At 39.9% G+C, this 26244-nt stretch overlaps 1 protein-coding gene across 1 annotated transcript in view; it reads right to left on the reverse strand.

The window, feature by feature from the left end:
* COL4A1 (collagen type IV alpha 1 chain) overlaps positions 1 to 26244 on the reverse strand; it is a 149655-nt gene that overhangs the window by 33710 nt on the left and 89701 nt on the right. The window contains exons 11-28 of the mRNA XM_018557001.1: positions 25890 to 25925; positions 25766 to 25807; positions 25348 to 25434; positions 22938 to 22982; positions 22710 to 22769; positions 20232 to 20276; positions 19592 to 19645; positions 19417 to 19458; positions 18849 to 18942; positions 16597 to 16632; positions 13128 to 13283; positions 9791 to 9886; positions 8764 to 8853; positions 6767 to 6837; positions 5922 to 6113; positions 836 to 1004; positions 642 to 734; positions 248 to 352 (exon numbers count right to left, since the gene is read on the reverse strand). Coding sequence (XP_018412503.1) covers positions 248 to 352; positions 642 to 734; positions 836 to 1004; positions 5922 to 6113; positions 6767 to 6837; positions 8764 to 8853; positions 9791 to 9886; positions 13128 to 13283; positions 16597 to 16632; positions 18849 to 18942; positions 19417 to 19458; positions 19592 to 19645; positions 20232 to 20276; positions 22710 to 22769; positions 22938 to 22982; positions 25348 to 25434; positions 25766 to 25807; positions 25890 to 25925 — 1513 coding nt within the window. The remainder of the gene's footprint in view (positions 1 to 247; positions 353 to 641; positions 735 to 835; positions 1005 to 5921; positions 6114 to 6766; positions 6838 to 8763; positions 8854 to 9790; positions 9887 to 13127; positions 13284 to 16596; positions 16633 to 18848; positions 18943 to 19416; positions 19459 to 19591; positions 19646 to 20231; positions 20277 to 22709; positions 22770 to 22937; positions 22983 to 25347; positions 25435 to 25765; positions 25808 to 25889; positions 25926 to 26244) is intronic.

Consider the following 26244-nt stretch of genomic DNA (forward strand, 5'->3'; position numbering starts at 1 on the left):
GTAGACAGTGGTAAGTAAGCTACCAGATTCTTATCATATGTGCTTTTTCTCATGTATCTAGTGACTGAGAGTTGAATCAATCATATTAATTAGTGAAAAGTTCATTTTTAATTATGTGTCTGGCAGTTTGCTTGTGGTAGCAGAGCGGCAAAGCCCTTATTTTTCCAACTTGTTAATGCAAACAAGGCATTAAAAGACGAAGACTAAAAAGTACCATGTGCAACAGAAATATTTTACAATTTCTTACCTTTTTCTCCAGGAGGTCCAGGGAGTCCTTTACCCTCTTTACCAGAGTCTCCTTTCTCTCCAGGAAACCCAGATCTTCCTGGAAAACCAACAGCACCCTTCTCACCTGCAGTGAGAAAGATAAATTTTATTACAAGTACTTAATTATTACAAGTGCTATATTTATCTCTGCTAAATGAACAAAGGCTCCTAAGTAAAGAGATATAAGTGGATGTGAGTGTCACATGATGGACAGCATAAGCATAAGCACATCAATAAGCATTGATGTGACTCGTTTTCACTGTAGCAGGGATTGCCAACAAACTGTTATATTTTTAAAGGATTAACTGATCTTGAGGGTAAATCAAACAATGTTGTTAAAAAAACACACACACAAAAAAACCAAGATAATATACCTTGCTCCCCAGGTAATCCAGGATAACCTGCAGGTCCCATTGTGCCTGGTTCTCCAACAACAACCATGGCTTTTCCAGGTTCACCTTTAATACCTAGTAAGAAAACAAATCTTTTATTAAGTACACTTAATTATTACTAAGCAATTCCACATGAGGCAGTTAAGAAATAGCAATATAAAAGCAATTGCGCTTACCAGGGTTTCCAGGTATTCCTACAAAACCAGGAGCTCCTGGTTCTCCTCTGTCTCCAGGCTGTCCTGGTTGCCCTACTCCTGGAGGTCCTGGCAAACCTTTTTCTCCAGAAACCCCAGGAAATCCGCTGTCACCAGATGGCCCACGCTCACCTTTTGCACCAATTGTGCCCTAAACAGATAAATATGAGATTGATTCATAATTAATTTAATGATTGCCATTTCCACTTCCAGAAGGTGATTACAATACAAATCCAGTACAATTTTACAAAACAGTTTATCTGAAATTCCTCACAATATGGTTAGCGTATCTTGCTGCACCTATGGTGTTCATAGTTTATAACTTAGTGATCCCCTGTCGTTCTAGCAATCAACTTCTCATATCAGCTTATTACACTTTGTATTTAAAACTGGTGCACAAAATGCACATAGGCATAATTAAGGTTACCCAAACTCTATACCATTCCAGTACAAAAGCCCACTAATTGGCAGGAAATCAGCTTTCAGATCCTTGGCTACTTTAGCAACCAGAAAAATACTTTTTCACTGGAAGATGGCAGGGTGAAAGGACAAAAAATAAGCAAAAGATATTCAGAGAATTTGAAAGCTGTACTTTAGTTTTTAAAGGCGGCACTTTTTTTCTGGCATAATTTCTGACTCACTGCAATCCATTTATTATAATGCACAAACAGGGACAGAGGATTGTCACCCTATAACAAGAAGTATCTACACAAGGACCGTTATAACAGGATCATCAGGTATTATGTTTATGAAAATTGCAGGCTTTAAAATATAAAAAATTACTTTATGCTTATATAATTCCCTACTGTTGACTGCCTGTTTTTTATGTCATATGATCATAATGTTTGTGAGTGTCTTGTGTTTCCATTTTTACAGAATTGTTTACCTCTATTAAGGAAATTAGCAAATGATATAAAGAGTTGTTTCATCGCTTAGCCAAGCATCAACCCCTACAGACGGGTTATAACAGGTTTGTGTGGTGTGGTTTGATGTTTGATGCTCTGCTTGCTAGCTTTACCTTCTCTGTTTGTTCTGGTGAATATATTTACAGAGACAGAATTTTATTTAAAATCCAAAAATATTAGCAATTTCACCAGTAGAAGTGTCCTGTGACAGTTCTCTCAAAGTCCTGGACTATTCCTGGCTGTTCTCTGGTGCTACCACATATTACTGGTCACTCTCACAGGACCGTTGTGCTACTATTACAAGCTGTTGCTAAGGGTGAAGACACAGTCCTCTAAATTCTTACTCGGGTATCTGGCAACGCTAACCCTCTCTCCTAGTTGCTACTATGGAATAAATGTTAAAAGGACACTGCGACTCGAGCTTGTTCTATTCGGGAGTTTCAGCGATGCTGAAGCTGAGAAAAAGGGCTGGTGGCTGGCAAAACAGGCAGGAGAGACCTAATGTTGTGTGGCCACAGCAAAACACAGGGAGCACTGATATGTTGGAATTGTGGGGATGTGTAAGTAGCCATTTGTGATTTCCATAGAGGACAAAAAGTCTGCAAAAGCAAGGAAATGACCGCCGAGGTGGATTACATATGGTATTTTTCAACCCAAAGGAATTTTTTGAGAACTTGTAGATCCAGCATGGGGAGGATGCAGAGGTGGAGGGGTGGAGGCAGAGATTGAAACACTGGTGTGTAGTCCCTGGATACGACAAGTGACCCAAATGTCTGAAATGTCCTGGTAGTAGATGGCCATTAAAAATGACAGGGATCCCCCTCACTGTGGGGAGGACTTGTTCCAGAAGTTGGTGGGTTTGGAGATCCAAGCCTATCTGTGGAACTTTGTGACGGGCTTGGATTTGGACCCCTAGGTCTGGAGCCAAAGGCTTTATAGCAGGAGCTTTTTTTTTTTTTTTTGGGGGGGGGGGGAACGGATGCTCCCCTGTGGCTTCTTTGCTTTAAGTATCCAAGGACTCACCAAAAAGGGGATTCCTAAGAGGTGCTTCTTGCAGGGAAGCTCCACAGACCAACATTTTAGCCATCGGTTCCTCCTGATATGAACTGAAAGGAGGCCCATCCTGGAGACCTAGCAAAGTAAGTCTGCCAGGCTATCAACACAGTAGTGGGGCAGGATCTCAAGTTGTTGGAAGATAGGCAAATCCATCAGCATCTATCCAGGAACCAGTTCCATGGATTTGGACTAGACAGCTTGGATCTGGCAGACTGACATGGCTGCAACAGCAGGTTGCATTGCATAGCATGTCAGGAAGAGTAAGGCCTTAGAGACGCCCTCTAACCTCTTGTCCATGGGGTCTTTCAAGAAAGGGTCATCATTAGCCGAGACCATTAGGATTTTGTTAAGAGATGGCTCGGTTCACAACTGGGACAGCACATTTAAGGAATCCCTGTTCAATAAGATACTGTTAAGCAAAACATTTTGGTGGGGTTAAAATCTGCTCAGGGTGGGGCCAATCACCGTACAGCACAGGCTGTAAGAGCAAATGAACCAGGAAAGACTTTGCAAGTTGAGACATTTTCAGGGAGCCTGGGCTAGTAACTTTGGGCCAGGTTGATGCAGGCTGCTTTAGGCCTAGGCATACTGCATCAATAAGGATAGCCAGAGTATCCTTAAGATTTGGAAAAAATTAAGTGGTTTGCATTTCCTCCTGTATTGAGTCCTCAGAACTGGAGAGGGCAATATCCCCATTCTCCTCCTCAGAAAATGAAGAAGAAGAAGTAGCTAAAGGAGAGCCAATATACACTCAGGGGCAGAATGAGGAGGCCCGCTTGCGGCACCTGTCGTCTGAGGTTTCAAAGAGTGCTAAAAGTCTACCTGTAAATTCAGGCTGTTAGCCCACTTGGAAACCTTTCATAAACTCTGGACAAACAGGGCCAGAGAGGGCTAAGGAGGTCTCAGATAAGGGAAGTGACTCAGGCTGGGGACAGCAGTCTGTGCTTTAAGAACCAGGTCCCTTATGTTGCAGGACATCCACTGAATCTGAGCTGGAATGGCCCGCTGACAAACTCTCCTTGCGTCTGTGATCTGCCAAGTGTAGTACATGATATCTTGCTACCTACAACTGTCACTGAAGAACAGGGTTATGGGTTAAGCCTGACCAATCACTGTTGGCGAAACATCCTTCAAGGAGTGATGGACTTCTTGAAGGACTTGTTATCTACTGTATATATGCATGAGAGGGTATGTATCATTTACTAACTATTTCTGCTCAGATTCGGACGTTTTTATTTTGCACACTAATAGGGATATTAATTGTGATATTTGAGCACTGCAGCACTTGAGATTTAAACTACACACATGCTTTTTGCATGGGGCCCTGTGTAGTTTGGGGCCCTGAAACTTTTTTTCCTAGAAGTAGATCTAAATGTCTAAGTAACAGATTCTTATAGTACATTATAAGAAACTGATTATTCTGAGATGGTTATTTTCTTTTCCTACACTGCACAGAGAAGATATCAACTTGGTTATCAGCTTACAGTTTTCTATGTATATGCCTGTCTGAGCAAAAATGAATACGCTAGGATGGATTTTACAGGTCATTTGGTATTGTTTTCTCCCAAGACAAGCTGATGTCTGAGCTACTTGTTCCATAGACAGTACATGCAATTTTATTGCGAACTTGCATATAAAGCGCTGCACAAACTGTTGACGCTATATAAATCCTGTATAATAATAATAATAATATTTGTAGAATTATCTTTCTTTAGAAAGATCTTTCAGCAGACCTACAACTCTACCTCCTCCTCTCGTAGAGGTCCTCCAAGGGTCTGTCCTTGGGCCCCTTCTATTTTCAATCTTTACCTCTTACCTGGGTCAGTTTATAACCTCCCATGGCTTCCAATACTATCTCTATGTGGATGACACCTAAATCTATCTCTCCACTCCTCAGCTCACCCCCTCTGTCTCCTCACTCATCACTAATCTACTCACTGACATATCAACATTGATGTCACACCACTTCCTCAAAGTCAATCTGTCCATAACAGAGCTTATAATGTTTCCTCCTCTCCGTGTCCTCTACCCCGACTTCTCCACCACAATCAACAGCACTAGATCAACCCCTCCCATTAAGCCAGGGTGCTCAAAGAAACCCTTGATTCTGAGCTCTCTTTTCAGTCCCACATCCAATCACTATCTAATTCTTGCTGATTCAACCTCCGTAACATTTCTAAAAATCGCCCTTTTTTAACACTCGAAACTGCAAGGCTTCTAATCTACTCCCTTGTAATCTCTTGCCTCGACTACTGTAACTCCCTCCTTGTTGGCCTACCACTAAACAAACTATCCCCTTCAGTCTATCACGAATGCTGCTGCCAGACTCATCTACCTTACCAAATGTTCAGTGTCTGCCAGTCCTCTCTGCCAATCTCTCCACTGGCTCACAAATGACCAAAGAATAAAATCCAAAATACTTACAACTGCATACGAAGCCATCTACAACTCTGCCCCCCAGCTACATCTCCATCCTAATTTCCAAATATCACCCAAACTGCCTTTTCCGCTCCAATCAAGATCTCCTGCTCTCTTGTCAACTCCTCCCATGCTCGCCTCCAGGACTTCTCCAGAGTATCCTTTGGAACTCCCTACCCAAATCTGTCCACTTATCTCCTACTCTGTCCACCTTTAAACAATCCTTGAAGCTCTTCTCTTCAGGGAAGCCTATCCTACCTATCATAGTAAACTGTTTGTTTACTTCTTCCACTATCTTCCACTATGTTCACTAGAATCCACTATCTTAATCTACACAATTATTACCTTATGTATCACTTGCCCCTCCTAGTAGATTGTGAGCTATATTGTATTGTATTGTATTGTATTGTAATTCTACTGTCTCCCTCCATTTTGTAAAGTGCTGCGCAAACTGTTGGTGCTATATAAATCTTGTATAATAATAATAAAAGAAATCATGCATGACTGAACCATAACTATATTACAGGAAAGTATGCAATAACAAAGCCTCAAAGGTTTTTCCCTTTAATAATTCCCATAATGTACTGCACTGCGGATGTTTTTTATGCACTACACTGTCTAAGTATTAATGGAGGTAAAAATACAGTAAAATAATAAACATGCAAAGTATGATTTCAAAACATACATACCAAAGCACCTTTGGGGCCAGGCTGGCCTGGAAATCCATCTCTTCCTGGTCTTCCGTCTTTTCCTGGAGTTCCTGATTGTCCCGGGAAACCTGTCTCTCCCTTTTCACCCTTTAGTTGCTGATCAAAATAAACTTCCCCGGGTTCACCCTTTGCTCCAGGACTCCCTAGCAGACCTGGAACACCTTGAGGTCCCTGGAAATGTAAATAATTAAAAAAAAATTATGATAGCCTAAGATTTTTTATACGCCTCAGATCTTCTGACTGCAGTGGATATTAGTGCATGTTTTAAATAGGGACTATAAAGTCCTTTTAAAGCCTGACTCCATCCAATTTTTTTTTTTTTTTGGACAAAGTGAGTAAGGGATAAAACCTCTGCCAGGTTTCTAATATAGTCTGTGACCGTGTTGGAGAGATTTCTCCTCACTTACTGTTGGAACAGGACCCAACATGAAAACTCTCCAGTGGGGACACAGAATGCAAAAAAGGTAAATAGAAAAAACTATCCTTGGCCAATAACAACTGCTTCCCTCATCTGTTGTCATGCTGTCACAGGCAGCCACAGAAATAGTTGTAAACTGAAATTTCATTGACAAGGTGTATGTACTCTTACCAGTCTAACCAAAGCTATTATAAAACATTTTGACTAGAGTTAGACTTCAATACAAATTATTCATCCTTAAAAATATATTATTTTATACTTTATTTGAAACCATAATAGTGACAAATCTATATGGTCTGATTAAAAAATCAATTCACACAATTGTGTTGAAATTTTCAATTTCAAAATAATATTTTAAATGGAAGAAGAAGAAGAAGAAGAAGAAGGAGGAGGAGCCAGTACTTACAGTTGCTCCTGGTAAGCCATCGTAGCCTGGTTGCCCTCTGTCTCCTTTGTCACCTGGCTGGCCAGGCGGTCCTTAGAAAAGAGAACATATCATGTATAAAGCAAAATGATCCTCTAAAGATAGATAGTGCAACCAGAAGACCGCTTCCTCAAGAGTTTTACTTTTAATCTTTAATGTGTTCTTGCTCGGTACAAGCAATTTAAACAATTTGCATTTACATTTCAGTGGTGATATGTTAGTTTCTACATAGCTACATAGCTAATGATATAGACAACAGTTTGCATTCTAAGGGCTTTCAGTATTCTAAATTAATGTAGTTGGACCAAGTGGGCACAGATACATCTGTGACAATTATCTGCTGCCACTCTCCAACATACTGTAACTGATGGCTAATCAGGTGCTAATCAGAATCACTGGTTGGCCCCACACACAGGTATTAATCAGGTTCACTAGCATTTGACCCCATCTTCACCCCACCAGGTTTAAGGCAACCTGGATGTCCATTTAAAATGCAGCAGTTTAGTGTCTAAGAGATTAGCACCCCTGCCTCACAGTACTGGCGGTCCTTGATACTCCCCTATTTTTCCCATTTGATGGGCTTCCTCATAAAAAAACTTTGCAATGTTTATGGAATCTGTTGGCAACATAACATACTATATAAATACAATATGCTAAGCTATTATGTGTTTCTGTATTTTAGCAACAGCATATACAGTATAATGATCCTTAAAGTGATATTAAACCCTCACATATGTTTTTTATGAATTCAATGCTACAGTATGGTTCTTACTGTTATCAATTCTTGCTTCAGATCTCTGAGCTGTAGTTTCTTTAAAATCTTCAAATTCAGAATGCTGGGGGGAACTTCTGTTCTGCAAGTTCCTTCATCCTCCCTCTGTGTTCCACGGAGTCGCTCCCTGTGCGCGCTCCTGTGCTAGGACTACATAATTACGTAAGAACGCAGCCTGCCCAACGTGTAAAGGGACCACCTACTTTTGATTGGCAGCGGCTTTCGTGTGCTGGTGCTGTGTTGGCTGAGATCGATCATACACAAGTTTTTTTTTTTTTCAACAAGCTTTATGTAATAGCCTATGAGGCAATGTAATGTGTATGATGGTTACAATCTTTTTTTTTTTTTTAAACAAGCATTATGTTTAATGTGTATGTGTATAGATTGTGGAACAATGTAATGTTTACATTGCTCCAGTCTTTTTCTTTTAACAAGTTTTATGAATGCTTTTTAATAAGCATACATAAAACGTGAAAAAAAAGGCTAAAGCCATCATACACATTAAACTGCTTCATAGGCTATTATACATACTGTACATACAACATAAAGCTTGTTGAAAAAAAAATAAAAAACCTTGATATAATTCAGAGATCTCAGACGATCACAGCAACACAGCACCAGCACACTGGAGCTGCTGCCAACCAAAAGTAGGTGGTCCTGTACATGATGGGCTGGCTGCATTCTTATGTAATTCTGTCATCCTAGCACAGGAGTGTGCACAGGGAGCGACTCCATGCAACACAGAGGGAAGATGGCGACACTTGCAGAACGGACGTTCCCCCCAACATTCTGAACTCTGAAGATTTTAAAGAAACAGCAGCCCAGAGGTCTGAGTTCAGAGATCAGAGAGTGAACCTCTGTGGTGCTGTAGATAAAGAGTAAGGGGTCCAAAAAATCCCCTTACTAGTTCACTTTAAAGGGTAACATGCTATCTGATCATCTGTTTACTACTTGATTCATTGTCCTCACTCTATTGCAATCTTGATGGTACAAGTTTATTAATTGTTTGCTTCCTTTCATTTTACGTCTTTTTCTGAATTTTGTAAATACTTTAAAATAATGTATTGTTTGTAGTATATTCTAAGTAACATAACAGGACAGGTATTTCTGGACTAGATTGAAATAAAATATTTTAAACATGCAAATACAGTATATCACAGATTGTAGATTCAGACACAATTCTAACATTTTAAAAAGTATTTCTTACCTGTTTTACCAGGTGGGCCTTGGGGACCTGATGGACCAGGAAGTGGTGATGGCATTGTTTCACATAATGGACAGGCATCACCTTTGTCACCTAAAATAATTGCATAATTAAAACCAATACAAAAGTAATACACTACTATGTGTCTTAAGACAAAATAGAATCCTAAAACCCGCAATGGACATATGGAGCAGTTTGCTTCTCAAAGTATAATTATTAGTCATTTTCTTCATGAGGGTATTTAAAATGTTATCTTAGAATTATTATCTACTGGATAACATTTATCCTACTGCAATTATCTACTGCAGGTGTCTTATCTCTTATCAATTATCAATTTCTTCATATTTTCAAAAGTATTGCAAAATTGAAACTATACATTAAGCATGTGTCACAAACTTACTGTTCATGTCCAAAAAAATGTGATTGTGAAAAAATCTTGTATAGAAAGGATTGAAGTTGGATTTATGTGTGGAAAACATATTATGGACTATAAGCAACAAACAAGGGGTGGATATAGATCTGTGTCAAATTTACTATACAACTAATACATAGAGCATGTTATGCCTTCAATATTCGCTACAAGAATTCTCCCCCGGACTGGCTGACGGCCTGCCCTAAATGCCAAGCCCCTTTACCAGATCTAGACCACCTAATATGGATGTGTCCCCTCATCCAGTCTTTCTGGACTGTGGTGCTCCAATATATTAACTCTATTTCTGGTACCCACAGAATCCAGTCTAGACCCCATTCCATTTCATATGTACCCCTACCCCCCTAAGGCTATACGGCTTGATTGTGGTTTAACATTAACATTATGAGTGATTGTTTATTCTCATTTATGTTGGTCAATGATTAGTTATGATGCTGTTTCATCTCTTGTTATACGAATTGTATGTATGCAGTAAAACTTTTCAATAAAAATGTACATGCTAAAAAAAAAAAAAATTACTATACATTCTCCTTGGAAAATATATTTAGGCTGAATGCTTAAAAACTTTACAGAATTGCAATGCATTAAGAGAACACATACCTTTCTGTCCCCTTTCTCCTGCAAATCCTTGTTGGCCTGGGTTTCCATCGGATCCACGGTCACCAGTTTGCCCGGGAATGCATTCATGGGTTGGATCTGTTATTAAGTGAATTTAAGTTAAAAAAAATAAACAACTAACCCCCATAGCTCAAATAGCCACACATATTCTACTGTAGGACTGCTGGAAACATACAAAACCATAGAGAAGTCAAAAGGGTACCAATGTTGATTGATACAATAGAACTTATGAACGATCCTATCCGTACAGTGCCCAAAATATTCCCTTTAGTTACTCAGACACCTTAAAAAATACAGGTTAGTTGGCCAATTGTATTCAGTTAGTGCTGTACTTGAATTTGATCATTCATGTGTTCAAATAACTAAAAATATAACTTGGCACATACAGTTATACTGCTAGGATGGTAGAGTCAATTATCTGTTTAAAGTGTACCTGTTGTGGATAAGTACCTAAAACAATACCCGGGGGAAATATCAGGCACTTCCACCAGGTAAATATTTATAGGCTCAGCATTTTTGAAGGGCCTGGGAACCCAAAAATGTGGGGAACATTCTTCAGGGTCTGAGGTCAAGTTATATGGACAAGCTCTGGTCTTTTTCTCTATGCCCACTTTTTGGGCCATTACAGTGATTAGCAGCCTCACTAACAAAAAGTAAGACATGTGAGAGGGCAGACCAAAGCCTAACCATACTAATCTGGTCAGGTTTTGGGGCTTCTAGGGCACGCTGAACAGGGCCATATTAACATAGGGTGGAGATCCTGCTCCAGGTCCACCCCTGCAAATAGGCCCAGCCCGCCCTGCCCTGAATCGTAGCCACCCCGACCCGAAGCGCAGCCAGCCAGATGTCAATTCTCTGTTCAGGCATTTCAGAGGGCTGCTCGCTCCTCAGTAGTGCCCTAAGAGGCCCCAGTGAGCGGCCCTCTGATATGTCTGAGCAAAGAGCCACATCTGCTGTGGCCGCAGCTGCCAGTCTCACTCGCTGACCGCCTGGAGTCTGCACTGACCACCTGGAGCCCACACTGACCATATAGAGCCTGTACTGACCTCCTGAGAGCGAGCACTGACCACCTGAAGCCTGCACTGACCACCTGGAGCCAGCACTAACCACCTGAAGCCTGCACTGACCACCTGGAGCCAGCACTAACCACCTGAAGCCTGCACTGACCACCTGGAGCCTGCACTGACCACCTGAGAGCCTGTACTGATAAGCTGGAGCCCTCACTGACCACCTGGGGCCCGTGCTAACCACCTGCAAGGCTGCACTGACCACCTGGGGCCTGCACTGACCACCTGGAGCCCACACTGACCACTTGGAGCCCGCACTGACCACCTGAGAGCCCTCGCTGACCACCTGGCGCCTCACTGACCACCTGGAGCCCCCACTGACCACCTAGAGCCTGTACTGACCACCTGAGAGCCCTCACTGACCACCTGAAAGGCCACACCGGCCACCTGCGAGGCCGCCCTGACCACCTGGAGCCCGCACTGACCACCTGGTGCCCGTACTGACCACCTGAAAGCCTGCACTGTTCACCTAAGAGCCCACACTGTCCACCTTGAGTACGCATTGACCACCTGAGAGCCCCCATTGACCACCTGGAGCCTGCACTGACCACCTGCAAGGCCGCACAGACACCTGGGGCCTGCACTGACCACCTGGGGCCTGCACTGACCACCTGGAGCCTGCACTGACCCCCTGGAGCCTACACTGACCACCTGGAGCCCACACTGACCACTTGGAGACCGCACTGACCACCTGAGAGCCCTCGCTGACCACCTGGAGCCCGCACTGACCACCTGGAGCCTACACTGACCACCTAGAGCCTGTACTGACCACCTGAGAGCCCTCACTGACCACCTGAAAGGCCATACCGGCCACCTGCGAGGCCGCTCTGACCACCTGGAGCCTGCACTGACCACCTGGTGGCCATACTGACCACCTGAAAGCCTGCACTGTTCACCTAAGAGCCCACACTGTCCACCTTGAGTACGCATTGACCACCTGAGAGCCCCCATTGACCACCTGGAGCCCGCACTGACCACCTGCAAGGCCGCACTGATTACCTGCGAGGCTGCACTTATCACCTGCGAGCCTGCAATGATCACCTGGAGCCCACACTGACCACATACTGTAAGTAGGTGTCGGAACCACCTGAAAGCCTGCACTGATCGCCTGAGAGCCCACACGGGCCCCCTGAGAGCCCGCACAGCCTGCCCTTAAACCCTGCACAGCTCTCCTGAGACCCTGAAGGCATCAGGCTGCAAACCCGGTGCAACACATAGTATGTAGCTTCATATTATTCTGTATTGCTGTATAAAGTATTTTTGGGATTTGTAGTCCTCTATAGCTGATAGTATTATTCTGCAGTGCTTTAAAATGTATTGCTGGGTTTTATAGTCCTCAATAGCTGATGGTATTATTCTGCAGTGCTTTACAGTGTATTGCTGGGATTTGTAGTCCTCTATTGCTGGTGCCATTCTGCATTGCGTTATATTGTATTGCTGGGATTTGTAGTCCTCTACAGTTGGTGGTATTCTGCTTTGCTTTATATTGTATTAGTAAGATTTGCAGTCCCTCTACAGTTTGGAGTCAGTGGCAGATCTACCAGGATCACAGCTGCAACCAGACCCTGGTGCTCCACCACTGACACCAAGCTGTACAGAACCTACAAATCACTGCCCTGACAGGAGGAAGAGGGCCCCGGTGACCATTGTGATTTCCATAAAAATGCCCACCGAAATCCTTAGCACTAGGCCCATGATGCTCTTAATCCTGCCCTGACTCTGAAACAAAGCTTAACCCTCATATAGAGGTGCCTGCTATTTCTCCCAATTGTACATTTGTGCACTTTAAATCTAGTACAAATACACTTAAAAAATATTTTTTGTTTACTAGTATTATTTGGTCATCTCATGGAACCATGGTTAGTGCTTTTTTAGCCTATTGCTAGGAGAATATGCCTTGTTAGTTATTTATGTTTTTGATGAAGCCGAGCCCTTGCTTAAAGCAGTACAAGTTTTATAGTGCACAACCTTAAAGTAGTTCTAACTACAAGATTCTGTGGTTGTGTCTGTATAACTGTATAGGCCTTGGTGCCATTGCATTGCATCAGATTAAAATGAGCGCGATATAAATATATTTTAGCATTGCAGACAAAATAATTTACATCTAGGACATTTTTGAAAATATAGAATCTGTAGAGAATTGTAGAAATTGTACAGAGCACAAAATAAGTACTGAACAGTTTAAATGCTTATGACAAAAGTTCCCATCTGGCAAGGGTTTGTAAGGATGAACTATTATTCTCTGTCCTTACCGATGGGGCCTGGTGGACCTGCTGATCCTTGAGGCCCAGGTGGGCCTTGTCTGCCCTTCTCCCCTGGTAAGGATAAACCTGGCAATCCAGGATTTCCATTTTCACCCCTCTCCCCTGTATATCCTGGTGCTCCAGGGGGGCCAGGAATAGATGTTCCTAAAAGAAAACACATTTTTAAAATGTATGTAAACCTTAATATTGAACATGTCTAATTTAGTCTGTTAACTACACCATATAAATCATTTTGTTAAATCTGTTTCATATGTGCAGAGAATTACCTGTTGATATTGATAGAAATCGTGTCTGCCTGTGCGACATTCTTATCAGTTACATTGTTCTCAGTGCTTTCTGTGAACTACAGAACATCTCCCCCGTATGTTATAGAAAAGAAAATGAGTTATTCTGTAATCCTGTCCATGAGAAAAATGCTGCTCCTAATCTATGGTATGGTGAGTGAGCATTGTCACCCTATGACAGGAAGTCTGTTACTTGCAGGATCACCAGGAAAAAACAGGCAAAAAGCCTAAACAAAAAACCAATGCAGCCACCACATGTAAGGATTAGTAGGCTGCAATATATTACATTTGTGTTCTTGGGTTTAGATATGCTTTAAGTAGATGATATTCATGCTTTGATAAAATGTGGATAAATTGTGTGATAAATTGCAAAGGTAGAAATGGGCTGTAACCCTTTCACTGCCAACCCCTTAAAACACTTTTAACCTGGCCACACCATTTTTGCAATGTTTCCCATTGTTTTGATTACCTATTGCTGCGTTGCTAGCATTTGTAAAAGATCCCCCAAACCATATATTTTCTGAAAGCACAGGCCCCGTAGAATAAAAAGACGGTGCTACTAATTTTGTAGGTTCTGTGATAATTGCGCAAATGTTTATCAAATCAATATTAAACCGATAAAAATACACAATTAAATTGATAAAAGCACACTAATATCAATATCTGTGCACAAAAAAATATTTCAGACTAAATCTAAAAGATAAAAAATTGTATTAAATTAAAAAAATATATATTTGTCAATTTTAAATTGCGCCTTTTTGCGAAACGGTAAAAAAATGAAGTAATGCAAACCTGTAAATAAGCAACTTATGTTAAAAATCGTTTGTGTACTGTGTTTGTGTGTGTATTGTGATAAAATGATACAGGAGTATATTTAATCGTAACACAGCATATAACAAAGCACGGCAATGCATCACAAAAGTTTCACACGCTGCCACAGTTAGTTAATGGAAAAAATCAAGCTCTGTGATGCGTTTTAAGAATGCACCAAAGTGCATGTGCATGGCATGCACCACAATATGGTGCACGCTGTTGCTCATGTATAATATGCGTGTGGGGGGTGGGGGGGGGTTGTGTTTTATTCATTTACATTTTATAATTATTTTGTAATTATTTATTTATTTATGTTACTCGGGGGGGGGAGGGGGTTTAACCAGACCCCTGACATTTCCCTTTTGAAATAGAAATTGAGATCTTTTTTTCTGCAGCCTCTAAATGAATGGAAAGCACTCAGTACAGAGGCTTCCCATTTATTCAGAAACTGGTGATAGCTAAATTTTACAATCATCCAGTTATGAATGGGTAGAAGCCTCTGTAGTGAGTCCCCATTGAGAAACTCATGAATGAACAAAAAGTGATGTAAAGCACTTCCTGTTCATTCATAACTGAAGACATATAGTACTATGTGTCCCCAGTTGTTTACAAACATTTATTTAACAGATTATGTGGATTGGAGTAACACTCACCATATTTATTCCCAGATAATTTTTGTACAAGTCATTCGAGAAAGCTGGTTGGATGACCAGTGAAACATCTTCAAGAAAAATACAGCAAGTCCAGTAGCCTTGACTTATTTTTTACAGATATACCATGACCTGGATGAATGAGAACCTTCACAAACATACTGCAGTGTTTGTTCTGCACACACTCCAGTGTTTGTTCTGCAGGTCAGCCACACACAGAGCAGCTGTCATCCTGAAACTGACCGCATGACAGCATCTCTGCTCTCCTCCCTGCTCGCCGCTCGATGTTCTCTCTCTCCTGCCACTCGACGATCCTGACAAGCGGCTCCCTCCTCCACCCCCATCAGCTTCAGCTGTCATTTTCTCCTCAGATCCCCGCTGCCTCAGCCCATACAGGCAGGGTAGAGAAGCGGGGATCTGAGGAGAAGCATGGAGAGGGCAGGAGAAGCTGTTAGAGACCGGCGGCCAGTGGCAGCGGTTCCAGCGCGGGGGAGGGAGCGCCCGGATTATGTGTTAATAGCTGTCATGACAGCTATTATTTTTACAGGGGACCATTGGGGGGACCCTTCTGATATAAGTTCATGGTCACTAAATCGACCATGAGCTTATAGCAGAAGGGTGAAAGCCACCGACGGAAGACTCACTGAGCTGGCTTGCCAGCTGGAAACAGTTGTGTTCCGCAGTAAGCCTTATGTCGGTGGCAGCGAAAGGGTTAAAGCATACATTTAAAAACTTTGTTTTTCATTTTGGATAGGGTAGGAAAGGGGTTTTTGCCCTCTGGGTGTCATTATGGAGATTTCCCTTCACTTCCTGTTCTGTAGTCTCAACAGAATGTGATGGGATATCTTTACAATGTATGAGAAATTCCCTTTTGCACAGCTGTCATGTGTCAGTGTCTCCATTGGAAGATTCCTCGCCCCTTTCAGGACAATTAATAGGAGTAAAACAGAGGCACAGACATCAAGAACAACTTGACAGTAGTGCTAACCCCTTACCAGTTCATCCTAATATAAAGAAATTACTTCATGTATACTTTAAGCAAAGCACAGTAGAATTAGAACTATAGAGCAGGATCTATAAAAGTAACAATCTGTGTATACAGATATCAAAATTCTTAAAGTGATATTAAAGTAAAAAAAAAGTTGAAGCTGTTTCTAATGCTGATTAAATCACTTACAATGGAAGCTGATCCTTGATGTTTAAAAGTTTTAGCTTCCTGCAGAATCAGCTGGTCCCCTGAGCACTGGCCTTGAAATGCTGTTTAGGGCTGCTCCTTTCCTTTGCAGGGTTCTATAGAGCCACCCTTGTATGTGCTAATAAGCTGTGTGTCTGTCCACAAACACACCGACACAGTATTGTAAACGTTTCCCCTTATCCCTGCTTCTACTTCCTCCCTCTTCCCTTCTCCATGCTAATAGATGGACAGCTGCTGGAGACGGCTCTGTCCCTTGTGATCTTATACTGGACAGGAAGTGCAGGGAAGCCAAGCTGAGAGATTTGGAGCCAGCTGTTTGGAAACATGATGATTGAAAATGTTCGGGCAAAAACATAAAAAAATACTTTGTTGGGCAATGTATATTTGTTTCTTCAGGACGTATTATTGAAAAAAACTGTTTTCGAGTTTAATAATACCTTAAGTAAGTAATACAGACAAAACGTCCCTTTTTTTTTTTACAGTATTTATGTACAATATTTATTCTCAGATGTTACCTGGTGATCCGGGAAATCCTTGTAGTCCAGGTTCACCTTAAAAGCAACAAATACAGTTGAGGGTATTTTACCAGTACAACAGCAAAGAATACACATTTTCTAATAATGTTAATATGCAGACGTTACTCATTTGTGCTTTTGATTTAAAAAAAGAAAATCTGCATGCAGAACAAGAGCAAAAAAAAAAATTGCATCAAATAACGTAAGGGGGTTGTCTATTTTGCGAATATTCGTGAAAGTTTGTTTTGGGCAAATAATGCCAAAATTAATGTTCTTGATATATTCTTTCCCAGTTTGAATGCAGTGTGTTGTAATATTACCTTATGGCTAATAGATGGAGCTGAGGAGGAGCTATGCTCCTCAGCTACATCTGGTGGCCATAATGTAATATTACAACACTACAGTCGAATTTGGGAAAAATATATATTATTAACATTTGTGTTTGCCATTATTTGCCCAAAACAAACATTTACAGACACTCACAAAACCCTGTGAATTGTTTATAAATAGACTCAAGGTGTAAGTTTAAGTAGCTATCAAGCAGGGGGTGGAAAAATAAAGTTTATTAGTCAAATGTAGGAATTGTGTTTATTTTTTAAATACATTATAACACTAAATTGTAATCAATAACTGCAAATTATAAGCAAGAAACCATTGCCTAAAATATCAGCTTCACTACTTAACAGATTTATTGCACAGAAAGTGGAACTGTGGGGTGGATGACCATGGAAATGCTTGGCAAAATGTGTAAGTATGCACATTTTGGCATACTTACTTTTGCTACGGCCATATTTTCCATCACTTCTTATGTACCAGTTTTTTCTCTATTTGGACATTAGTGATGTAACTCTTGGCTATACGCACTAGGGTTACATTAACACAGTGCCCAGTTGTATTCTTCCATATGCCAGGAGAGGGGGCATTCTGGGAATGTAAACTGCTCTGCAAATGCAACGCAGGCAGTGTACAGGAGAAAAATGCTAGTAGTCAGGTAAAGGAATTTTTAGGCAGAAGTGACATACAAAGTCTCTTCTAAAAAAAATTAAGCTGGACTTGGGATAAGAAAATATTGTCGTAATAAAAGACGTGTATACTTATTTAAACCTTGGTGTGTTTTCTCTATTTCTAGATCTGTGAAATAATCCAGTGTGAAACTTTGCCTCTGTGCTGGAGACCAGTGACTGGTCTTGCGTGCACTCCCTCCTGTAGTTTTCTGCAGGCAGCCTGTAGTAGATGGAGCTGCTGGGTCCCTTTTACAGCTCTGCTGTCTGCACAGATTATGCATAGCACAGTGCTAATGTAACCCTTTGTTTTGACAAGTTAACATCTGAATTTTGAATAAATTTATTTATATCCTTTGTGGCTATCAGGAATATGTTCAAATGAAAGTATTTTTGCTCGGGGTTCAGATTTAAAGCAAAATACAGGGTTGGACAAAATAATGGAAACACCACATGCAAGCAGAGGTTAATGTGTATGCCCAGGCAAAATCATGGAAAGATTGCATCAGAAAAAAAATCAGATATCACAAGTCGAAACTTACTATCAAATATATATATATATAGATCTATATATATATATATACAATTAAAGTGGCCTTTGCAAGCCAAATATTTGGCTTCTGTTCTGTCCACTTCCTTGGGGCAACAATGTTTTACTATGTCTCACTGTGAGAGCTCAAAAAACTGCAAAAATGTTCTCTTACACTGTTGGAGTGCATTCTTGTAAGGTTTCAAGTACCCAGCATTCCTGGGAAGCAATGGTTAGTTACAACAACATCACCAGCACCCACAGAAAATGGACAGATGACCGGGCTGAGGTAAGTATTCTTAAATTTTTTTTTTAATAAAAGCTTTATTTTGCAGCCTCCAAAATTACCACAGAAACAAATCAGCACTTTTGTGACCCAGTTGCGACAAGAATTTTAACCCATTAGAATATAGAAGGTTTGCCGCTTGCATGCTGCTTGTATCTAAGGCCAATGCCCAAAAGTGCATCACAGGTCACATGCCACAGAGCTACAGGGAAAGCCTAGGAGCACTTCTTTTCATGCTTTTCCAGAGAACATTCTTACCAGATTTGGTAAGCAGCTAGGCAGGGGAAACCAAGACAACTGGTTGCTGGGCCAGAGGGCCACACTATAAGTACCATAGAACTGCATGTTGGGTAATAGAGATATAGGTCCTTCAGTATGAACTTATCAGAAAAACTTTACTGATTAACTAGTTGTTTTATTCCATTACAAACTCTACCTTTAGCACCCCTATCTCCTCTGCTACCAGGATAACCAGGTGATCCAGTGTCTCCCTTCTCTCCAACTACAGTAGGCCGGCCATCATCTATTACCTGAAAATAAACAAATAGCAAAGATAAAATATCAGGATATAGAGCTGTGCACATATTTAGTATGAAACATTTAAATACTCACATAGCACATACAAGGCCACACTCTGTTCCCCTTCGAGCTAAAAACTGTTTTATTGTTCAATTTCCAGCATGTGGATCTCTACAATTAAGCTCCAATATGGAGCAAAGCACGTCATAGAAAGGAGAAGGTTGGAGTGTCAGTGTTCATGCTTGAAATTGAATTTTAGGCTAAAAAGATAACAGAGTGCGGCTTTGTGTGTACTGTGTGGGTCTGAAGGGGGGTGACAGACACTGGTGGCACCTGTACCTGTGCCTGGATGTAGGGGCTGGAGGGTTTGGAGCATGTGTACTGTAAGTGAACTTCTTATGGAAACATTTAAGTAAAAGAGAAAGTTATTTTTTTGCAACAGAGGAAACCTGCAATCCTTTGGCCAATGCAATGATATTACTTACGGCTCCTGGAGGTCCCTGAAATCCGCGCTCTCCCTTTATTCCCTGTAAATAGATAATTTAACACTTTAATATATCTATTTTCATGCAAAGTGTTACTAGTATATATGAAGTTACGAAATCATGAGAGCAGGTCACTGAATAGTCTTTTTTTCCACTGAATAGTCTTTAAACTTACTTTTTGTCCATCCTGTCCAGGAAATCCATTAAAACCCGGGTTACCTGGGACTCCCTTTAAAAATAAGACCAATTATTTGTTATTTGTGTGAATATTATAAAAAATGTAAGAAAGTTAAACAATATACTCAAACTGTTTCTCAAATGTTTCTGCAATTTTTTACCTGCATATTGGTCAATTTGTCTATAAGTGCCTAATAACAAAAATCAATTTCTGCTGGAATATTTACATATTCAGATCATATATTTCTGATTGATTCCAAACTCAAATTCAAAGATGAAGGTGAAGTTGGTCTAGTTTTGTTTTGCTTTTTTTGTAAATGAACATGAAATGAATGTCAGATGTCATCACTATTACAAAACGCTAACTGCCGTGCATGCTGACTGGCACAGTAGAGGACAGGAAAGCATGTAATACAGCACTGGGGAACCTTCTAGAGGCCATCATGACCTACAAATGGTTCATACTTTTTTGGGTAAACCACCAAATACCCACAGATACTTGTATCTGAGCAAACCAATGCAATCTGGATTAAAACCTGTCTGAGGTAAATCGGACTGCTCATGACATATTGTACAATGTACACATGTGATACTGTATATTACTATAAACAGAAAATATACATTTACAGTATACTTACAGTATATCCCTTTTCTCCCTGATCACCATCTTTTCCAGGTTTTCCCTAAAAAAAAAAAAAAAAAGTAATTAGTGAATTTACAGTCCCTGTATGTAAAGCAGTCTAGTAATTAGCATGTGCCTTCTTCTGTTCATTTCAGTTTGTACACTCTTCCCATTTTCCACTAGATGATCCACAAATTGAAAATTACACCAGTAGACTATATTTCCTTTGGGGCAAGGACTAAATGTATAAAAATGAACAAATTATAAATAATTTATAATGCGTTGTCACTGATTAGATTCCCTTTGGCATGGCTATTAGGTAATGACTATTGTTTTCAGCTATGGAACAATTTATGGAGGATTATAATGATCTTTTTTACAGCATGCTTATAGGAAGGAATTAACAACTATATTGAAGGCATCTCTGTATTATGGAAACACCCTTAAAATACCAATGGGCAAAATTATCATTTAACTTCATGGGGTCATTGCCTTAATTCAGCAGTTTTTATCCCCACTGTAATATACAGTAGTTTTATCACCTGCTAAACCTGCCATTGCATCTGTTATTTTTGGCAATGTCTGAAACAAATTAAGCTGTCCAGCAAAAGTAACAGTTGCAAGGTTGGCATTAAAAAGTGATAGGGGTGCTCACAATGGTGATCTTTTATTTATATGGCTTATACCTTTTTTTTCCAAAAGAAGGAAAAACTTATCACTGTAACTGCTTAAAGCTAAACTCCGGGAATGATCTTTTTTGAAAACTTACAAAGGTCCAGCTTGGCGCAAAATAAGTATCCATATCTAATATCCAGAGGGCCACTGAAAATCACTGTAGTAGTCTGTAGTAGTCTGCACTACATACAGTGATTGCAGAGCCTGTAGTCTTCTACAAGTCGTTCTCTAATTGGCTGAGGTGAAGAGGAGGGGCAGATGATGTTCTGATCTCTGCCTCAGCCAATTAAACAATGCCTTGTATTCATTGAAAAAATACAAGGTGTTCTCTGAATGGTTTTGGAACCAAGCAAGCGACTCACTGTGCACAGAGGGGAAGTCAATGGAGCTGCACCCAGAAGATCATGGCTATCACTGTAAGTAGGGCTGACTACTACAATGATTTTAAGCATCCCCAGAGGTCCTCTAGATATCAGATATGGATACTTACATTGAGCCAAGCCTTAAGAAGGCTCTACTAAGCTACTCACTGATTGAGTGTGGATCTTTTTGATTGCTTTAATCCTTTCTCACCATTTATGGTTACACTGTCCCATTATAATATATTATAATATATAGTAAACAATAGTCCCTATGTTTTTGTTTATTTGTATTTGGATAAAATGTATACCTTAACCCCAGTGCTTAATCCTTGCTATGTTATAGATTTTTTTTTCAATTATTTCATATATTGTTATATATGCTATCCAGTCTCTGAAGTCCAGCAGGAAGAAGAGGACACATGAGAAGTGCAAAGACAGAAGGCAAACAGGAAGTAACTAAACACTACTTACTGACACTTGCTGCACTGTTTACTGTCTGCACTTATTCCACACAGCATTCCACGTGTTCTCCCCTAATGAAATGGTTACTGACCCACCATCTAGCTTAATGGGTTTTTGCCATGTATTAATGCACTTTATTTTTGGCATGCTATGAATTGCATCTTTGTAATAAGGGATGCACAGTACTTGCCCAAATGCCCCCGATGCCTATCTCGATACTGGTATCAGGAAGCCGGGCGGCGAGTCATTAAATGCCGCTCAGCTTCCTGATTGCCCGGGAAGCCGGCTACATGCTCACTCGTCACCAGTGAGCATGGAGCTGACTTCCTGGCAAATGATTAAGCCGAGATCTGTGTAATGACTCGCCGCCCGACTTCCTAATTGGTCGGGAAGCTGGCCATTCAGGAAGCAAGGAGGCGAGTCATTACCCGCCCCCCAGATTCCTGGTGACGAGGGAGCATGGAGACAGCTTCCTGGCGGTAAGTCATTACACGCCACCCAGTTTCCTTAATGGGACTTCCGGTATCAATATTAGGTATCAGTGAGTACCGGGAAAAAAATATTGGTACTGATACTCAATACTGAAAAACCGGTATCGGTGCATCCCTATTAGTAATGGTAGATCAATACATAAATTTTTCTATATTTGTATAGAATATTTAATATGCAACTGCTTATTTTTAAAAAAAAGGACTAACTAGGAAACAATTTAATGAATAAGTCTAATGTTTAGAATGTTTTTTGTTCTTTTATTATTACATATTCTTACATATAATCGCATTTAATACTAAATAAAACATAATTTTGTTACATTGTGGGTTTAATTTGTGCTGTGTTACCTTTACTAGGAATGCTTTGTCATTGTCATACAGTGATTTTAGTTAAACCATTAGCGCTAATTTCAAGTGTTGATTCTGTATGATACAATTCCTGAACCACAAACATCTAATACATAGCAGTGTAACCTTTATGGAGGTAGAATCCATGATACCTACCCTTGGTCCTGCCTTTCCAGGGTCTCCTTTTTCTCCTTTAATGCTACTTCCAGGAACACCCTAAATCAAAAAATAAGGAAACACTTTGACATGTTGTAGATGTCACATAAAAAAAAATCTTTCACTGAAAATCACACAAAAGAGTTTGCAATAGAAATAAAGTGTACATGGATGAAATAAAAAAAGCTGAAATTATTTCACAATATATACAGAACATTGTTAACTCACTGAAAATCCTCTGTCGCCTTTGTCACCTAGTGCACCCTTTGCTCCCTAAATACAAAATATAAATTAAATACATTAAACAATTAAATTAATAATGCAGCTAGTTTAAACATTGAAATTCATCATTGTAGGATTTGGAGAACTGTAACTATAAGAATATGAAGTATTCTTTTTTTCCTCGCCTCTTACCTCCCACCCTTTAAAAACAGTCATTTAGAGCACTAACTTACCATTTATTTAAGTCAGAGTTTATGACTGCAACATAAACAATATACAGTATATGTAATTATGAAACAAGAATGCAGAAACAACATAGTCTTAATTTCCTTATCAATAACACATACAGCAACCCTCATGGCTGAAAATATTGATCCTTATAACAAATAAAACTACTATAGATTAGTGAATTCAGCCTAATGTCTGCAAAGCAATTTCTCACTTGCACTGATCCTAACATTTCAGTAGTAGCACCCCTCTCAGCCCTTCCCAAATGAGAAACAACATGGTGAGAATAGATTTGGTAGTTCTGTCAAAGGAAACATATCAAACTCGTATTTATTATACAGATATATCTTGATATGCAATTAACCCCTTCAAGACCGAGCTTCTTTTTTTTTTTAGTTTCTGCTTGCTAATGACTGATGCACTTTTAAAATTTTTGCTGTGCGATTCCTTCACGGCAGTAATATACTACTAAGTTCACCCACACATATTATATATTGTTTTTTAGAGGACAGATAGGGCTATATATTTATATCAAATATGTGTACCTAACACTTTAGATTTTTATTGTAATGGATTATTTTTTAAAAATAATTATAGTAAAAAAAAATTTATATATAATTTTTAGTTTGTTAATTTTTTTTAAACTTTCTTTTTATTTTTTTACACTTTACACCTTTTTACACTTTTTTGTCAATTATATCAAGCAGTCACTATGACTGCTTGATAATTTAATAATTTTTTACATAACTTTACTTAGCATAAATAACATAAAAAAAGAGGAAAAAACTTAAAGAAAACACTTTTTCCCAGTTTTGATTATTATTATTTTTTTAGAATAGCACAGCTAAAAAAATGCATTAAAATATATTCATTTATTTGTCCTTTATTTGGAAGCACCTCATATCTCTAGGATTTCAGAAATGTTTCTGTACTTTTCAGCTTAACACAAAAAGCTAATATTTTTTCTTCTCTAAAAACTAATAGTGGTTGGGTTAGGTTAGGTGGCCTACAATATCACTGCCATTAAGTGTCACTAACTGAAACACTTAGGGACTGTGACATATTTAGAACAACACCTAAATAAAAAAATTAACCCCTTAGGGGGGAAACAAATGCCCAGAGCCAATAATTTCCTTAGTGACTGATCATGACAGCATGACAGGATCAGATCTCACTAAGAGCCCATTCACACCAGGGCGGTTGCGGATCCACGCAGTTAACGCGCTGATCTCAAAGGGAGGTTTTGGGAGTTTTTAATTGCGTTTAATTGAAAGCTGTATGGAAACCGCACAGATCAGCATGGCAAAAATAGTGCAGGGAGCAGTTTGGGGGGGGGGGGGGGGGCAGTTCGGATCGCGCGGACCGGCACGGTCACATAGCAATGTATAGGATTGTTCATGTCGGCAGGTCCGTTCGGCCAAATCCGCGCGGCCGAACCACCCTGGTGTGAACGGGGTCTAAAGGCTTTTGATCGTTCCCAAAGAAGTCTGATACAATGTTTCGGCATAGAAATATATTGTTCCATATTTCTGTGCTGAAGAAAGAAAGTATTGTAACAAGACAGCCTGTAAACATCAGGGAAGTCCTGATCTTTACAGAGCTGTCAAAACTGAAATAGCAGAGCAGTGAGGACACATTCTGCTTATCTGCTATTTTAGCTGTCAAATACCAGATCGCTTATAGCGATCCAGTATTCATAACAGCTTCATTCTTTCATTGATGAAAGTAAGATAGAAGGTTTTACAAAAGTTCAACTATTTCATTAATGGATGCCACAATACTGATGCATTCATTAATGAATTCTCAGCGGTTACTGGCATTTCAAAGCCCAAAACTTTGAAATGCCATAACTTCACAGTATCCAAATGACCCAGTCATTTGGGTACATCAGGATGGAGACGTACAGTGTACGTCTCCAGTCATGAAGGGGTTAATATTCACAAATGGAACCCTAGCTTAAAATAGCATAATTGACAGACTTAATAAACACCCAGATTAGCTGTAAGAAACCCAATGTTGAGTGAAGCCTCAACTATTTGTCCATTATGATCCAAACTTCTTGATAAGAATAAGTTGTGTTCATTCAGGTACCACTAAGTAGTAACAGCGTCAAATAGCCAATTAACTATTTTCATTTTATTTACAAAGTATGCATACTGTATAAACCATTATAAAAAAAAATGTTTACCTTTATTCCGTATACTTCTGTTGCATTCGGTCTGTCAAAGGATGCTGGACCTTGGGGACCAGGGGGACCTGGAAGACCAGGCTCACCCTACAGAGTATTGCAAAGAAACATAAACTGTCAGTGAACTTCACTAAAACATCAAAGTACACAGGTATCTATTGGGAGAGCGCAACACAAATGTGGCCAAGCTAATACTGATACTCCTGCAGTACTGATCACTATAAGTACAACAACTATACATTTAATTTTATATATATTACAACATGGCTATCTACTATCTACTACTGCATATTTTCCCAACTATCATTAATAAGTGAAATCTAACTGGTTACAGTAGGACGTTCAGCTGAAATTCTGCCCGGGCCCAACCCAATAAGCATTTCCATGACGGGTGCATGGTGTATATTTGCTCACTCACTTTTTCACCTTGCGGTCCATGAAAACTCAGGCCCATGGAGCCCTATAGAAATGCAAAATACAAGAGCTTTGAAAAAGAAAAGATTTAACATTTAAAATATTAAACAAACATAATATACACTTACCTTTGGTCCTGGTGGACCTGAGGACCCTGGTGATCCCTAAAATAAAAAGAGATTATTTAGCTATAATCCCATTTATACTATTTTAGATATGTCATTATAGATGTTTTAGTAGACCAGAGCAGAGAGAACAGCAAAAGTTTGACATAAACCACAGTTTTTATATGAAGATTGTTTGTATAATACATGATATCTTTCACCAAATGAAATTAGGAGTAATTTTTTTTTACTTAATCAGAAGCAACATTGTTAGATATGAAAAGTTTATGGCAGGGACATGCAGCACAGCCAGAGCACTTGCTGGTGGCACTGTAGTTTAGAGGAGCAATTTTGCAGAAGTCTCAGTGTCCACCAGCAG

Source organism: Nanorana parkeri, unplaced genomic scaffold (genome assembly GCF_000935625.1).
Source record: "Nanorana parkeri isolate BGI_ZX_2015 unplaced genomic scaffold, ASM93562v1 scaffold262, whole genome shotgun sequence".
NCBI classification, from domain to species: Eukaryota; Metazoa; Chordata; class Amphibia; order Anura; family Dicroglossidae; genus Nanorana; species Nanorana parkeri.